The sequence below is a fragment of the Lepisma saccharinum genome, chromosome 7 (assembly GCF_977018435.1).
Source record: "Lepisma saccharinum chromosome 7, izLepSacc3.1, whole genome shotgun sequence".
NCBI classification, from domain to species: Eukaryota; Metazoa; Arthropoda; class Insecta; order Zygentoma; family Lepismatidae; genus Lepisma; species Lepisma saccharinum.
This window is the reverse complement of record NC_139235.1, coordinates 40789503-40806866: the sequence shown is the minus strand read 5'-3', so window position 1 is coordinate 40806866 and position 17364 is coordinate 40789503. Positions and strand designations below refer to the sequence as shown.

General features: G+C 40.2%; 1 protein-coding gene across 1 annotated transcript in view; it reads right to left on the bottom strand.

Annotated features, from left to right (window-relative positions):
* Nucleotides 1-17364, bottom strand: part of LOC145990207 (uncharacterized) — a 146461-nt gene that overhangs the window by 26884 nt on the left and 102213 nt on the right. The window contains exon 4 of the mRNA XM_083125873.1: nt 8814-8969. Coding sequence (XP_082981999.1) covers nt 8814-8969 — 156 coding nt within the window. The remainder of the gene's footprint in view (nt 1-8813; nt 8970-17364) is intronic.

Sequence of the window (17364 nt, the reverse complement as noted above, 5' to 3'; positions counted from 1 at the left end):
CCTCAATTGTGAAGCAGAATGCAGTCTAAAATTTTCCCCGTGTTGTTTTTTAAAACTTTCATAAGACCGGTCAGATTCTGGTGGCACTTTCTTCCAACAGAGGTTACTTAGATATGTGTCATTTCTTCTATTTTCCCAATCTGTAACAGAATTAAATCTGTTTGTAGTATAATTTTCTGATGTGCAAGGGCTTTCCTTGTTTATTGATTCCTTTCTTATCTCCAGCAATTTAGGAAAGTCTTTAGCAGAGGTCGCATATGTTCGCCGTTCATTTCGTGGATCAATTCCAAAAAGTACTTGTTTCTTTGCATCTTGATAGGAGATGTTGTTATAAGCAATCAGCCTTTGTATTTCTCTCTCTTGCTCCCATCTTACACAAGACTTATTGGTAGATAAGTGGTTTCCCTTGCAATTAATACATTTAGGACTGGCATTGCAGATTCCATGTTCCGCTTGACCGCATCTATAACACACGGGAGAGGATTTACACTGTGTTTGTGAGTGTGAGAAACGGAAACATTTCTTGCATAAAATCACAGATCTTACTTTTGGCTTCACTTCAAATATTTGTCTCCACAACTTCACTTCTTTTGGTAACTGTTGAGATTGGAATGTTACACTAATGAGTTTAGTAGGTTCTTGTCTTACTTCCCCATCCTCATTGAAAAAAGTTTTCTTCATCCTTATTACATCTATTATTGGAACTTCAGCTCTAATGTCTTCGATTATCTCGTCTACTGGGATGTCGGTAGGTACACCATATATTAATCCTTCTCTTACTAATAGACCTTTAGGAATTCTGGCTTCTAAATGGTATTTTTCCTTGATGAATTCATTTTTAGCAAATTTATTTGCATCATATGCTGTGCGAAATGACAATTTTGCCTGCTTCAAACCACTTTGTTTAACGAATTCAACATCAACCTTCTCCTTACACAAATTATAACCTAATTTTACCGTATTCAGGCTCTGTGATCCAGGTAATGTACTGTCCACCAACACGATATATGGGCCTTGATGTCCCTCATAATATAAAGACATATCATATGCCTCATTTTTATATTTAGCAACACCAACCTTTGTACTTGCACTTACTTTCGGATTTTTGGGGTTTTTCTCCACTTCAGGTTCCGTGCATTCTTCATTAGATCGACCTCTTTTGAAAGAAGTCTTATCACTAACTTCCATTTCCGCTAACTGTTCAGGTACAATCACATTCATATCACTCTGGATTGCTTGCATTAAATTTTCTTCATTAATCTTCACATCCTGAGCCATCTTGGGAAATCACAAGCGTTTTTATTTCGCTTTTCTCTTTCACATATCAAATGTAAAATGTATAGAGAGATTTAATCTTGTAACTCTAGAACTATTATTCTCAAATCAAACTTCAATTAATTAGATCTCAAACTAGAAAAACAAACAATTCAACACGCTATTCACACAGAATCCAAACGATACCACCATGAAAACTCCTCATCCATCGATTTTCTCGAGCCTCATTAGGCTGCAACAATGCATTCCAGGGTGTGTGAACATGAGGTTGACATTTAATATCATCAGGTTGTCTGTTTGTCAAGTCCATTGGAGCAAGAGATTGTTTAAGTAGATTCAACTCCTTCATCAAATATGTTCTTATTCTATTTTTGAACCCCACCTCCCCTGCCTGTACATATGGATTACTCTGAGAATAATCCAGTACCCAAAATCATATATCTGTTGTAGAGAGCAATCTTCAGTACAGTCTGAACAGAACCAGTTTCTCAATCTCAGGATGAAAATTCATGAGAAACTTCTTGTGAAAATTCGGGAAACTGCCCCTCTTTCACCAACCCTCTCATTTTGCACTCACATTGTCCTACAATATCTCAGTCATCAGCATTCCAAAATGTTGATCTAATCAGTGCAACAGTTGCCTGCCTTCCTCTCAAAACTACCCTCTCAATATGCAACTATCTACACATCTGTCCAATTTCAAAGTATATCTATATTGGTTAGGTTATAGAAGGTTATGCTGCTTTGAAAGGATCATATGCATTTGCTTTTTGAAGCCTTTTTTTTTCATCATCATCATTGTCATCATCATCGCATTTTCCCGGATATTTTCATGGGAGAGAAGCAATGCGTTTCAGTTTGAAGCGATCACGTTACTGCAATTGTACTTGTAATTATCAGTCCCTTACAATAATGAACACAAATTGTTGTGATTGAAACGGATTATATAACCTTAAATATACAGGGTGTCATTTTAATGGCGCCCACGGACCACAGATTCGTATAGAGGACATTAAAACAAACAACTTTTCCCAGTAACATTTTTCTCGTTGGTGCGTCGATTCGACGCTACAGCCGATCAAAAAAGACCGTTTTGCCGCCTGGATGCTGGCAACCCAACACAACATTTGATCGTACCTGTGACGTCATATCCTCCGGCGAAACAGCGCACGGCAGGGTTGCAAAGAACACACAAATGTTGTAAAAAATGACAAACTACCAACCACATTATTAGCTGTAAAACGAAGCGAGAAACGCGTCCAGTAGACCGTATATCATAGCCTACCAGCCAGAAGATCAGCAGTCATCTTAGGGGAAGGGGAAATGAAACCAACGATATGAGAAATGGTAAAAAACGTATTCAAAATGAAATGTCAATGTCGGATTTTGTCTCAGCCTACATCTAAAATATCAAGAACTATAAATTTTATTAGACTTACAGCTTACACGTGGCTGTTTACGCCCAACTACATGTCAAATATTTGCAAATCTCGTTGCAAGGTTGATATCTACAGGTTTGTGTCCAGATGCCATGCGGTACTTTTGTGCTGATAACGGAAGTATCCGAGGTTCACGTTGTTACATTACGACTAAAACACGTACAACCACAGTAACAATCTAATGATGAATCAGTACCGAATATACTGCCCTGTTCACAGATGCAAACTATATTACATGTGTATCCGGGGCATAGATAATAATAATAATAATAATAATATATCTTTATTGAGCGGGCGAGGTTCAGCGTACGCTGTTCTCCCACCTAACCCTTGTCAGAATACAGTCTACAGTTACAAACGGTATATATATCCAATAAGAAAAAAAGAAAGAAAAACAATAATAATAATAATAATAATGATACAAATAATAGTAAATAAGTAAGAAAGATGAAAAAAAAAATGCAAATCAAATAAGAACTGTAAAGATACAATTAATGAGTATATGTATACACAAAAAGAAAAAAATACATAAAACTAAATTCTAAATACAATTTTAAGTATATATATATATATATAGGCACACACACATGTACACATAAATGCATATTTGGTAATGTTTGATGGTGCAAGAATAGAAATATTTGACATGAAGTAATATCAAATTCTTACATTGACATTAATACATTGTGGGATGTATTTTTATTCGTGTGTGCTTCTAGATTCAAACTGTTTACATAGTAGATAGTCCTTTGCTGTGGATTTAAGAGCATGCAGTGTTGATTGGTTAGTTATTGTTATGGGCAATTTATTCCAGGTTGAAACTGCATTTACCGAGAATGATGATTTGAAGGAGGCGGTACTGTGATGATATGTAAAAAGTTTGTTATGCCCTCGCGTGAAGTGTGAGTGTATTTGAGTGCCTACTTTAACTTTTCTAAATAGATAATCTGGTTTACTTACTTTCAAAATTTTGTTTATGAAGGTGATATAGTGCAGATGCCTTCTTCTGTCCATTGTTAATATTTTCTTTGTGTTCAAATGAGGCAGGATATGTTCATATTTCCTTATGTTCAATGCAAATCGTATACAAGAATTTTGCATCACCTGAATTTTCCTTTTATCTCTGACTGAGACCCCAGGACCATAAACTACATCACAGTAATCAAAGAGTGACCACAATAAGAGCTCAACTAGCTTCAGTTTAACTTTTTCCGTTAGATAATTTTGAGACCTATATAAATTTCTGAGAATGTAGAATGATTTTCTACACAGTCCATTGATGTGTTCTGTCCAAGTGAGAGAACTATCAATCACCAAACCCAGGTTTTTAGATGTTGTTTTATGCGGTATGCACGTCCCACGTATCTTCAAGACTATGTCGTTATACTTGTCGTTTGTAATTGTTTGTCTGTTCCCCAGTAACATGTATGTGGATTTTTTGGGATTTAATATCAGTGCATTGGAGTCACACCAGGTGGAAATTCTTTTTAGTTCATTGTTGAGGACCATAACATCACGTCTAACTGTAATTGGCGTGGTAGGTAGGTATATCTGTGTGTCATCAGCATAGAAATGGTATGTACATGTTTGTATTGCTCTCGATAGGTCTGCTGTGTATAAAGTAAACAGTAGTGGCCCCAATATTGATCCCTGAGGCACCCCAGTTTTTATTGGCACAGATTTTGAAAATGATAGTGGAGTGCCAGGCATTTGTACTTTCTGGTGTCTGTCTGTAAGATAAGAGTTGAACCACTTGATTGCTAATGGGCTGAAGTTATAATATCTGAGTTTAGCTAAAAGTAGATCATGCCGTACACTATCGAAGGCTTTGCTGAGGTCTAAGAGGACTAGTATAACTGCACACCGTTCATCCATGAAATGAAGGAAGTCATCTACTACTTTTGTGAGTGCAGTGGCTGTACTATGTTTACTGCGAAAACCTGACTGTAATTTTGGTAAAATATTGTTCGCATCAACAAATTTGGTGAGTTGCTGACACACTACTTTTTCAATAATTTTGGAGACAACAGGCAACAAGCTTATTGGTCTGAGGTCATCAAGACTTTGAATATTCTTCTTCTTTGCTAGTGGGATTACATGAGCTTCCTTCCATATGGAGGGAAATTCTCCAGTGCAAATAGAGAAATTGATGATTTGTGTTAGTGCAGGTAGTACAAAGGGAAGCGATAACTTTAACATTTTAACTGTGATTTTATCAGCTCCAGCTGCATTTGAGTGTATACTATGTATTGCCTTATATATGTCAAGTTCTGTTATTGTTTTAATTGCGAAACATAAATCTGTGGTATTCTCATTCCTGTTTGTCATGAAGTAATTGTACTGTTCTTGGATAAGTGTTTCAGAAAAATTCAGATTCTGTGTTACACTAACAAAATGGTTGTTTATAACATCTGCATCCCTAAGATTAGATGGAAGGGCATCAATATTATTTGTAGTTTTATCAACAATACCTAAATCTTTTAATTTTTGCCAGGTACCACGTGTGTTCATATTTCTGCTGTTTATATGGGATGTGAAATATGCTTTCTTTTCCTGCCTTGTAATTGACGTTGTGAAGTTACGCAGGTCCTTGTATTGTAGCCAGTCGTGTGGGTTATTTGTTCGTTTAAATTTACGTAAGGCATTATCCCTGAGTTTCATTACTAGTTTTACATTATCTGTGATCCATGGAGTATATTTTTTACCTACCCTTGCCGTTTTAGTAGGTGCATGAATTTCAAAGACGCTGATGATTTTTGAATTAAAATAGTTTATTTTGTCTTCAATATCATGGATAGGTTTCAGCAATTCCCAATCTACGGCTTTCATATCATTTTCGAATTTATCACTATCAAAATTAGAAAAGTCACGATATGTAATGTATTTCACCTGCTTTATGGGCTTCTCACAAACCAACGATACATATGTGAGACAGTGATCAGAGGTGCCTATAGGGTTTTCAACATTCGACCTGTGAACAAGTTCAGTATTATCTATTGCTATGAAGTCTAAGAGTGTCCTACTATTTGCTGTGATTCGAGTGGGTTTGTCGATTATTTGAGTCAGGCCAAATGTGTTAAAAATTGCTTTTAAATACATGGTGTCTGATTCGCGTTTTAAGAAGTCACAGTTTGCGTCACCCATCAGCAAGAGGGTGTCTACACAAGGGTATAGCTCAGAGAGTAGATTTTCTACAATGGAGAGTTTTGTGTACGCTATGTTTGGTGCTCTATATATAATACACACACCTATTCTTTTACTATTATTATTTACAATAATACTGATATATTCAACATCACTGCCATTGTCCAAGTCATTATAACCTACAATGCGAAAGTTCAGTTCTGTTTTCATGTAAATGGCAATGCCCCCTCCGGTTTTATGCATCCGATCAATTTTCACGATCTGATACCCTGGTAGGTTGATAGATGCCATTGGCGTGTAGGCATCAGTCCAGGTTTCAGAGATTGCGACAATATCAAAATCATGCAGTAATGTAACACACTGTAGTTCATCAATTTTTGGTATAAGAGACCGCACATTACAATGAGCGACGCTAAAATTGCCACTTGGCTGCGTTAGACACTCTGGATTTGTCGTTTTACCTTTTAGTTTGAAGAAGCATTTGCTTTCTTTAGTAGTTTTTCTTTCATTTTTGTTACGACTTACCATAAAAAATCTTCATTCCATTTTTGGGGCACACGCTTTACCCTTTCTGAGGATCTTAATGCACCATTTCCTTTTATTGTGGTTACATTGCCTACACTGACACTAATTTTTTCTTCACCTTTTACCGTATCATCATTTTTGGTTGGAGTTACGAGGTTAGTATCACACTGCACTTCACACACTTCACTTTCTGGTTTTTCCTTAAGAGGGTACACTGATTTCTGCGAGGGTTGTGTATTAGTAAATAGTGCATAGAGATTATCACACAGAAGCGTTTTCCCTTTTCCGTTCAGATGTTGGCCATGGTTTGTGTGGCCATCTCTTCCAATTTCACTAACGCTTAGCATTTTTGCTGTGGGAGAGGATTTACACACTTTGTATATTTTAGAGTTCACACTGTTAATTTCTAAATTTACACAGGAAGTTGGTATTAGGTCGTATCTGTGAGGAATGGCAGTAATGACGACGTTGGTATGTTTTGTTGTTTCAAGGCAGTTTTTAATTACTGAGATTACCAATTTTCCTTCATTTCTTGATATATCATTGGATAAACACATAGTCGTCTTAGAGCTTGTAGTATTACTACTACTTATATCCCTGTATTTTCAATCATTTTTGCCACTTGCCTCATAATGCTCTGAATATACATTATATTATCTTTTGCTTACGTTTGGAATTTTGAGTTCTTTCATTTATATTTTGTCATCTGTTCAGTGTGTCACAGACAACTAGTATCAGAAGGTCGAAGTGGATAGACTAAATTGTAGATACCAACTTGGTAACTAGATTTGCAAATATTTGACATGTAAGCTGAGACAAAATTCGATATGACAACTTCCACTTGAATTATATTTTCTTTCTACCATTTTTCGTATCGTTTGTTTACTTCCTGTTAGGTTACAGAATGTGTTTTCTCGTTTTGTGTTACGGTACATAATGTGGCTGATTGTAGCCATGTCATTTTTCACAGAGTATGTGTGTTCCTGGCAACCCTGGAACGCATCGCTTCACGACGGGATATGACGTCACAAATGCAATCAAATGTTGTGTGTGGTTGCCAGCATTCAGGCGGCAAAACGGGCTTTTTTGAACGACTGTAGCGCCGAAATGACGCACCAACGAGAAAAATGTTACTGAGAAAAGTTGTTTGTTTTGATGTCCTCTATACGTTTCCGTGGTCCGTGGGCGCCATTAAAGTGACACCCTGTATATTAAATTTAGGGTTGACATTCATTTTCCAGGGTAGAATCAATAGCCCCTTCTTTCCTCACTCCCTCCACGGTGTCACTCCTGTCACAGGGCTGGAGGCTTCAAAATTATAATTTAACACAAATAGGTAGCATTGATACTTGCAATCTGCATCCTCACAACTTCCACTAAGGCACCTACAGAACTCAGTCAAGGACTGTTTGCAGGTTGATATATGATGCATGCCTTTTGCTGAAACGAATTAAAAGCAAAGGCATCAGACTTTGCAGTGAAGTCTGAGCCTAAAATTTAAATTGGTGTAGAGTACTGGCAGTAGCTTTTGCACTGAGACAACTGATGTATAGGGTGCAGCAGCTGCACTTACTTGCCCACTACATTATTTCATCTGCTGAAACAGTATAGATTTATAATTGCATTCTTGCACTAACATAGTTCAAAGTACATCCATTAACATCGATCTCAACTGGAAAAGTAACAAGATCAGTCGAGCTGTATCTGTGAGATACAAGTATGGTTTTACCAACACATTCATGATTACTTTTAATTCTCACCTTATTTTATTTTTGAACTACATGTAATGATTCTTAGGCACCTTTAAAACATTTGTTTAGCAGTACGTATGCTATTTCTTGTCACCTTACAACAAATTTATTTACCATGGAACAAATGAATTCAGCATTTTTCTTCTGGATTATAACGGTAAATTCTACAAGCAGAATGTGCTACTATTAACCCGAATGAGATTGATCACCCTGTATCTTATAGATACAAACAGCCTCCTACTAAGCCCAAACAAGAAGGGGCACCAGGCGGATACTGTGCTCATCTTTATTTAGATAAAGAGTGAAGAAACTATTTAGAAAATAAACAATTTTAGTCGCATGTTAGTTGCAGGGTTAATGGCAACCTTTGCCATGCCTGTTTCCATTTAGCGAAATAGGGCAAAGAAGTCAGTAATACCCCAACATGTTATATAAGAAACAATGCAAGAAAACTGAAGCACCCCATTCAACACCATCAATTCGACTAAAGATTTTTACAAATTTTTGTCTATGCTCATTCAAGAACCCACTGCCCAACAAAAGAGGCTCATTGTGCTTCAAATGTATGCAATTTTGGTGATTTTAGAGTTACTGAAAATTTGCAGTAACAAAAAGTATTTTGTTATACATGCTACAAAATTAAATTTTTCATACGAGTAATTCTTCCATTGTAACTTACTTCTTCATCTTCTTGACACTCCTTGCATTCTCGGTTCATAACTTCCGATGCCAGATTTTGTATACTCGATTTCCAATAGTGCAAGTATCCATTGTGGAAAACAACACCTTTTCTGTGCTCCTTTTCTTCATATGCATATGGACCTTTCATGGACAGCTAGAAAGGGAAAAAAATACACTTATTGCACTGATACTTAGTTTCTTCTCATTATACATCCAAAAAAAAAAAAATCATCCAGAGGCAAAGTTTCCAATCAGTTATATTAATTGGCAAACATTCCATATACTTGCTCATAGCATACGCTAACCCTGTATGGGGATGGGTGTGTGGTCATCTGGTTTTCAACATTTTTGTCACATATTGAGTGTAAAAAGAAATAAAGTTTCATCCATTCATCCATACATATATACTTGAAATATGAAGGGTGCATGTTTAGTAGCTCCTGCTAACCTTCTTTCGAAAGGAGTGTTCGCCACTCGTATTATATGAAAAGAAAGCTGGACATATATTCCCAATATAATGCAATAAGGACAAAAGCAAACAAGGTTATTATTGTCTTTACTTAAAAAAGTACTAGTAGCTGAGGAAAAAACAAAGAAATTTATTTCATACTCTTTTACATACATTCTTATTTTGACCTAATCATCTAAACTTTCCTTTAAATAGTAATATTTCAGACGAAGATCATATAATTTTTGTTAAGACAAAAATTTTGAGAGACATTTGCTTGCCTATCATCAGTCTTTTTTTTCTCTGTCGCTCACATCATCTTGAGGAGAGGTGTTTATTATCCAGAGGTCAAGGTTGAGCTCCAGCTTAGGCCTGAGTCCCAGAGAAATTTGTCAGGCCAGAGCCAAGTACCAACTGGAGCTCAGATGCTAAGGGCTTTGGAGACCAAGTCAAAGCAGGAACTTGGAGAATCATAAACCAGGTTGTGGTTGAATCGTGGAGACTGAGAATATTCTAGATTGGAGATTGAGGGTGTCTCAGAGGCAGATCTCAAATGAGGATTAGATGGTGAGGACATTGGAGATTGAGTTTGGAAGCTTCAAAGGCAGAGTCGGTTGTAGGTCAAGTATCAGATGGAACATGTAGACTGAGAATGTCAAAGACAGAGTCCCAAATAAAGCTCACAGCCTTAAGACATTGGAGACCATAATCCAAAATGGATCACGGACAGTGCAGACATCAAAGATCGTCTCTGAATTGGAATTTGTAGCCTGAGATTGTTGAAGGCTAGTTCCAACTGAAGACCAGATGCAGAGAGCTTCATACATCGAGTCTGAAGTAGAGTTTGGAGACAGAACTTTGAAGGGCAAGTTCTAAATGGAACTCAGAAGCGAGTCCAAACTGCATTTTGGAGGATAAGAATGTGAAACCTAGTAGATGAAGTTTAGAGACTAAGAATATGGAATGTAATGTTACAAATGAAGATTGACTGAAAAGGACATCTGACGACGATTCCCAAATGGAACTATGTGCCTGATGATATTGAAAGCCAGGTACACACTTTATCTTGGAGACTGAGGACATCAGGTCAAGTCCAAAATTTACTTGAGTCCAATTTGGATCATGGGGACTTAGGATACCAATGGCTGAATCCTAAAAGAAGTTTAGGAGGAGGTTGTTTGAAGCTGAGGACGAATGTGGCCATGTCCTAACTGCCTCTCAAAGGCTGATTTGCCGGAGGATGCGTTTCAAGTGGTGGCTGACATTATAGGACAAATCATCACTGGATCTTGGAGTCTGAGGAAGAAGGCCCATTCTCAAATAAAACCTGGAGAATGTAGAGGGCGGATCTTGGATGAAACTCGACTCCGTATATTCGAAGCTGTGTCCCAACTGAAGGGTTCCAAGGGGGTCGGATGTAGAATAAAACTGATCTCTGAGGCTGAAGACGTCGAAGGCAGAGTTATGAACTGGCTTCTGAATCTGAGGAATTTGGAGTGAAGTTTGGCTGCTGAGTATGTCGAAAACCTAGTCTCAAATACAGCACTGAAGAATCCAGGTTCAGAATTAAGTTGGTGATTTGAGGACGTCGGATGCTTAGTCTCAACTGGAGATCGGAGACTGAAGACATTGGGGCAAGAGTCCTAACTGTAATTAGGAGGCAGAGAGTGTCGGATGTCGAGCTCTGAAGTTCAGGTTACTTGAAAAAGGTTCCCAACTGGAGCTCTGAGGCAGAGCGTCGGAGGCCGAGTCGAGTTTGGATGCTAAGGATGTCAAAGGACGAGTTCCAACTAGATCTTGAAGCTTGAGAACGTCGTATTCCATATCCCAACTGAAGATCAGAGGCTGGAGGCGCTAGAGGCCGACCCACAACTGGACATCAGGAAAGTGAGGGCATCGGATACCAAAACCTAACAGGAGCTCGAAGGCTTAGGGTATTGAACTCCGAGTCTCAACTGTATCTAGGAGCTTAAGGACATCGGATGCCGAGTCCCAGGTGGAGCTCGGAGGTTGATGACATTGGAAGTGGATCTTCAACTAGACACCGAGAGTTGAGGACATCAGAGGCCGAGATCCAACTAGAACAAGGTCTCAGGAAGTCTCTAGTCCCAACTGGAACACAATGGCTGAGAACATCGAAGGTCAATTCCCAAATTAAGCTCTGATGCTGAGAACGACGAGTCTAAATCCTAACTTGAGTTGGAAGATTCATGATTTCGGACGCCACTTGTCAATTGGACCTCGGAACCTGGTCAGTCGGAGGCAAAAGTTAAAGGTCTGTTCCATAAAGAAACTCGGAGACTTAGGAGGTCGGAGGGCGAGTATCAACTAGAGCTCGGAGGCTGGGGGTTCCAGAAGGGGCCTCCCAACTGCTTCTAGGAGACTGAAGGCGTCAAAGGAGTTCGTCAGAGTAGATTCCGTAGATTGAAGAAACTAGAGCTCAGAAGCTGAGGGCGGCAGCCGCCGAGTTTCATCTGAAATTGAAAGGTTAGGATATCAGAGGTCGAGTCCAATCTGAAGCTTACAGACTGAAGGCTTTGGAGTAAGAGCCTAACTGGACGTCCGAGGTAGGAAGTTGGATCCGAAATTCAGATCGGAGGCTGACAGTGATCTATGCCGAGCCCCCAATTGGAGCGGGAAGGCAAAGAGCATTGGAGGACGAGAATCTACTGACTTCAAAGATTGAGGCAAAACTATAGTTCAACAGGTGACGACATCGGAAAACCCAGTCCCAATGGTGTTTAGATAATTATTGTGGCATATGATGGTCCAATTGGATTTCGAATACTTGGTAAAAAAATAATAATAATAATAACGAGTCAACTGGATCCCGAAGACTGAGAGGTCAAATTACAGATCAAAACTGAAACTGAACAACTGAGGAGTTTGCATGTTTAGTATATCAAACGATCACTCTTAATTGGTGCGCGGAGGCTGATAATATTGGAGGGAGTGCTCTAAATTGTAAGCTTGGAGAGACAGAACGTAAACCGTGAATCCAAATTTCCCCAGGTGTAACAACAAGGAATATAGACGGACAAAGGAGGCCGAGAACCAACTTAAGCTGGAAAGCTCTGGACATCGAAAGTCGAATCCCAGCCGGATCTCGAGGGTAGAGTCAAAACTGGAGCTCGGAGGCTGATGAAGTTTAAGGCCGAGCTTCAGAGGCTGAGGACATCGGAGGCTGAAATCCAAATAGAGCTCGAAGGCTTATGACGGTATTGGAGGCGGAGGCACAACGGAACCTCGCATATTGAGGACATGGGAGGCCGAGAACCAATTTGAGCTAGGAGGCTCCGTAAGTCGAAAGTCGAATCCCAACCGGGTCTCGAGGGTAGAGTCAAAACTGGACCTCGAAGGCTAATTGGGTTGGAGGCCGAGTTTCAGAGGCTGAAGACATCGGAGACCTAAATTGAACTAGAACTCAGAAACTCAGGACGAAATTGGAGGTGGAGGCACAACTGAATCTCGCATATTGAGGACATCGGTGGCGAAGAACCATCTTGAACTAGGAGGCTCCAGACGTCAAAACTCGAATCCCAACCGAACTCGAAGGTAAAGTCAAAAATGGAACTCGGAGGATGATGGAGTTGTAGGCCGAGCTTCAGAGACTCAGGACATGGGAGGCCGAAATCCAAATAGAGCTCGAAGGGTTATGACGGAATTGAAGGCGGAAGCACAACTGAACCTCGAATATTGAGGACATGGGAGGACGAAAACCAACTTGAGCTAGCAGACTCCGGACGTCAAAAGTCAAATGCCAACCGGATTTCGAAGGTAGAGTCAAAACTAAAGCTCGGCAGCTGATTTAGTTGGAGGCCGAGAACAAATTTGAGCTAGGAAGATCTGGACGATGAAAATCCAATCCCAATCGTATCTCGATGGTAGAGTCAAAACTGGAGCTTGAAGGATTATTGATTTGGAAGCCGAGCTTCAGATGCTGAAGACTTAGGAGACCGAAATCCAACTAGACCTCAGAGGCTCAGGAAGGAATTGGAGGCGGAGGCACAACTGAACCTCGAATATTGAGGACATCAGAGGCCGAGAACCGGCTTCAGCTAGGAGGCACCGGACGTCGAAATTAGATTTTCGCCAGGATTTCGAAGGTAGAGTCAAAACTTGAGCTCGGAGGCTGATGGAGTTAGAAGCCGAGCTTGAGAGGCTGTGGACATCGGAGGCCGAAATCCTAATACAGCTCGGAGGCTTATGACGGAATTGGAGGTGTTGGCACAAGTGAACCTCGAATATTGAGGGCATCGGAAGCGAAGAACCATCTTGAACTAGGAGGCTCCGGACGTCAAACTCGAATCCCAACCGGTTTCAAGAAGGTAGAGTAAAAACTGGAGCTCGGAGGCTGATGGAGTTGGAGTCCGAGCTTCAGAGGCTGAGGATATCGGAGGCCGAAATCCAAATAGAGCTTGGAGGCTTATGACGGAATTGGAGGTGGAGGCAAGACTGAACCTCGAATATTGAGAACATCAGAGGTGAAGAACCAAGTTGAACTACGAGGCTCCGGACGTCGAAAGTCGAATGCCAACCGGATCTTGAAGGTAGAGTCAAAAGTGTAGCTCGGAGGCTGATGTAGTTACAGACGGAAAACCAAGTTGAGTTAGATGGCTCCGGACGTTGAAAATCAAATCCCAACCGGATCTTGAGGGTAGAGTCAAAACTGGAGCTCGGAGACTGATTTAGTTGGCAGGCCGAGAACCAGTATGAGATAGGAAGCTTCGGACGTCGAAAGTCGAATTCCAACCGGATCTCGAAAGTAGAGTCAAAACTGGAGCTCGGAGGCTGATTGGGTTCTAGGCTGAGCTTGAAGACTGATGACAGCGAATACCGAAATCAGAACCAGCTTGAGATAGGAGGCTCCGGACGTTGAATGTTGAATCCTAATCGGATATCAAGTAGAGTCAAATCTGGAGCTCGGAGACTGGTGTAGCTTGAGGCCGACATTCAGAGGCTAAGGATATCGGAGGGCGAAATCCAAATAGAGCTCCGAGGCTTATGACAGAATTGGAGGCGGAGGCGCAACTGAATCTTGAATATTGAGGACATCGGAGGCCTAGAACGAACTTGAGCAAGGAAGCTTCTTGCGTCGAAAGTCGAATCCCAACCGAATTTCGAAAGTACAGTCATGGTTGATGCTCGGAGGCTCGTGGAGTTACAGGCCGAGAACCAGCTTGATCTAGTAAGCTCTTGACGTCGAAAGTCGAATCTCAACCGGATCTCGAAAGTAGAACCAAAACTGGAGCTCGGAGGCTGAGGGAGTTGGAGGTCGAGCTTGAGAAGCTGAAGACATCGAAGACCGAAATCGAACTAGAGCTCAGAGACTCGGGACGGAATTGGTGGCGGAGGCACAACTGAACCTCGAATATTGAGGACATCGGAGGCTGAGAACGAACTTGAGCTAGGAGGCTCCGGACGTCGAAAGTCGAATCCCAACCGGATCCTGAAGGTAAGAGTCAGAAGTGGACCTCTGAGGCTGAAGGAGTTGGAGGCCGAGCTTCAGGGGCTGAGGACAAGGAAGACCGAAATCCAAAGAGAGCTCGGAGGCTTATTACGGAATTGTAGGCGAAGACACAACTGAACCTCGCATATTGAAGACAACGCCATTCTTAATGATTTCTTGCGTACTTTCAAATGAGCTGAAAATAAAATGGGGTTCCCATTAAAAAAAAAACTAAGTTTGTTGAAAATCGTAGTTCCTTACATAGTTGAACGTGTTGTGTTTACTAATTTCATGAGCTTCTCTCATACCTTTATATTTGCGTAAGCAGTTTTCAATATTTATTGTTGTTCACGGAATATTTTCGGTGGTACTTTTAGGTGCCCCACCCGGTATACAAAATCCTCATGTACATTAAGAAAACCTGATTTAAATCAATCCGCCTTGCCCGTGGGTGAGTTGCCCTCTGAGCAACCGATGTATGAAATCCCGGATGGAATTATGAATCACCCTGCACTATTGTGGCCGTCCGATATCTCGGCCGAACTCCACTCCGTAAAATTCACGAGCAGCTAAGAGGGCAATAATAGGGGCTGTTTCGTCTCCTAGAGATAGTTCTTTGTGGCATATATGTGAATGTGTTGCGTTCCCCGTGCATGTATATTTTTTGTGTGTGGCATAGACAGATTTGTAAATAATGTCAGACTGTGATCTCTTCAAAATGTAATAAGGCATGTTTGTATGAAAATTTCACATAATTTTCTCTACGTAGAGATAGCGGGCTTCATCCTTGGATTGCAACACCAGTTAGCCTATTTCTGATGTACAGTCACCGACAATAATAATGGGACCTAGATCCTGAAATGTTCGCTTTCCTGCAAAGCGTTATGTGTATTGCCTAACTCTACGGCGGTGGTAGAAGTTGTCACTGAAAATTTGCTATTAAAATCCACTTATCGCCGTAACGTGTTGCAGGGAAGTGAGTATTTCAGGATCTAGGTGACCCATTTTTATTGCTGGTAACTATACACATAGACGTACAGAAGGTCCACCTAAAAAGTATATAATTCGCAAATAATCATTTCAGTCACTGTAATTTATGTTAATTATTATAATGGTGTTGAAGGAACATGATATTTTCAGACTGAAGCAGTGTTTCTTGAAGGGGCATCACTATTATAATTGAAAATATGCCTCCTTTGCCCCTCCCTGGAAAGAAATTACCCTGTTTGCTCCTCCCTGGAAAATTCCTGCTGACGTCCATGACTGTACACGGACGTTATAGCCAAAATGCTTACCTTTGTAATACCGTAATGTACCTTACATTCTAGAGCTCCCCTGGCCTTCGCAGAAGGCAGGATGTACAAAGAATGCGTTTATGCCAGCAGTTTACACTTCCAGTATCATGAGGTAGAAAGGAAGTAGGGGAGAAAAAGAGAGGGGAGAGAGCGAAGGTAGGAGATTGGAGGTGATAAATATGAATAGTCTGTGTTTGGCTTGGAAACTAGGAGGAAGAAAAAAGGGAAAGACGAGAGAAAGAGAGAAGGGAGTACAGTGTTAGAAGTTCAGGAGATATAAGATAGACTGTGTGTGAGTGAACGTTGGAGGACCTATTGAATAGACCTTCTCTTCAAATACGAGACAGGTAATTCCTTTTACTAATAACAATCATGCCGATTCAGTCTTAACGTTCATTAAACCCAATTTGTGTGTCGCCATTCATTTAAGAGTTGTATAGATTAACATTTATCTAGGTACCTCTCCAAATGAAGTTTTAGCATAAGCGCGTGGCTATGACCTAACGCCACCCCTATGGTTCGATCCCGACACCGAGTGGTGTTTTACGTGGTGGGGGTATAAAATCAATGTGTATTTTAAAAATTTTCAGTGAAGGCGAAATTTCAGTAACTTCTTTCTTAGTATCAGAATATTATGTGTGGTCCTCTAAGGTTAAAAATATGAAACCGAAAAGAGGGCGCAGTATCTAGAGGGGAATTCCTCTTCATCTCCCCCTTCAATTTAATTTATATTATAATTGAGTGCAGAACCACTAAATATTTTCATTACAAGGCGTTACTGTAGACAATGTATGTTACGTCGCATTACTCACGCTGTAACATTACATATTAATAATGTTAGTGAGTGAGTAACAGTAAACAATAACGAACTATCGTGTGGTTAAATATATTTGAGCTTCTTTGAATAATCCTCACTGATATCTGAAAATAAAGAAAGGCAGGAGCAAACCAAATAGGATCGACCACCAAGATATCAATCGAAACACGATTGTAAACAAGGCCAGCTTATATCATCCACTTTTTTTCCATGGGAGAACCTCATTTACCTAATTGCCACTTACGAGCAAGCTACGAATCTATTTGCGTGACTTCTCCAAGCCAAGTAGAATCGGTCATTCGATTGCTTGCTTTTATCATGAGCGGGAAATTGCATGCCGGGAAGTTAGTTGTCGTGACGTTACTGTACTCTGTTTATTGTTCCGTTGGAAGCCAGAAAGACGAAGCAAAATTGCAAGGCTCTTCAATTAAGCATTTTTAAACTGCGTAACGAGTTATCGCTAATGGGTACGGAAAATGTACTAAGCGTAGTTTTCATGACTGTTTCCCTGCTCTGATTTAATTAAAGCCACGAATATGA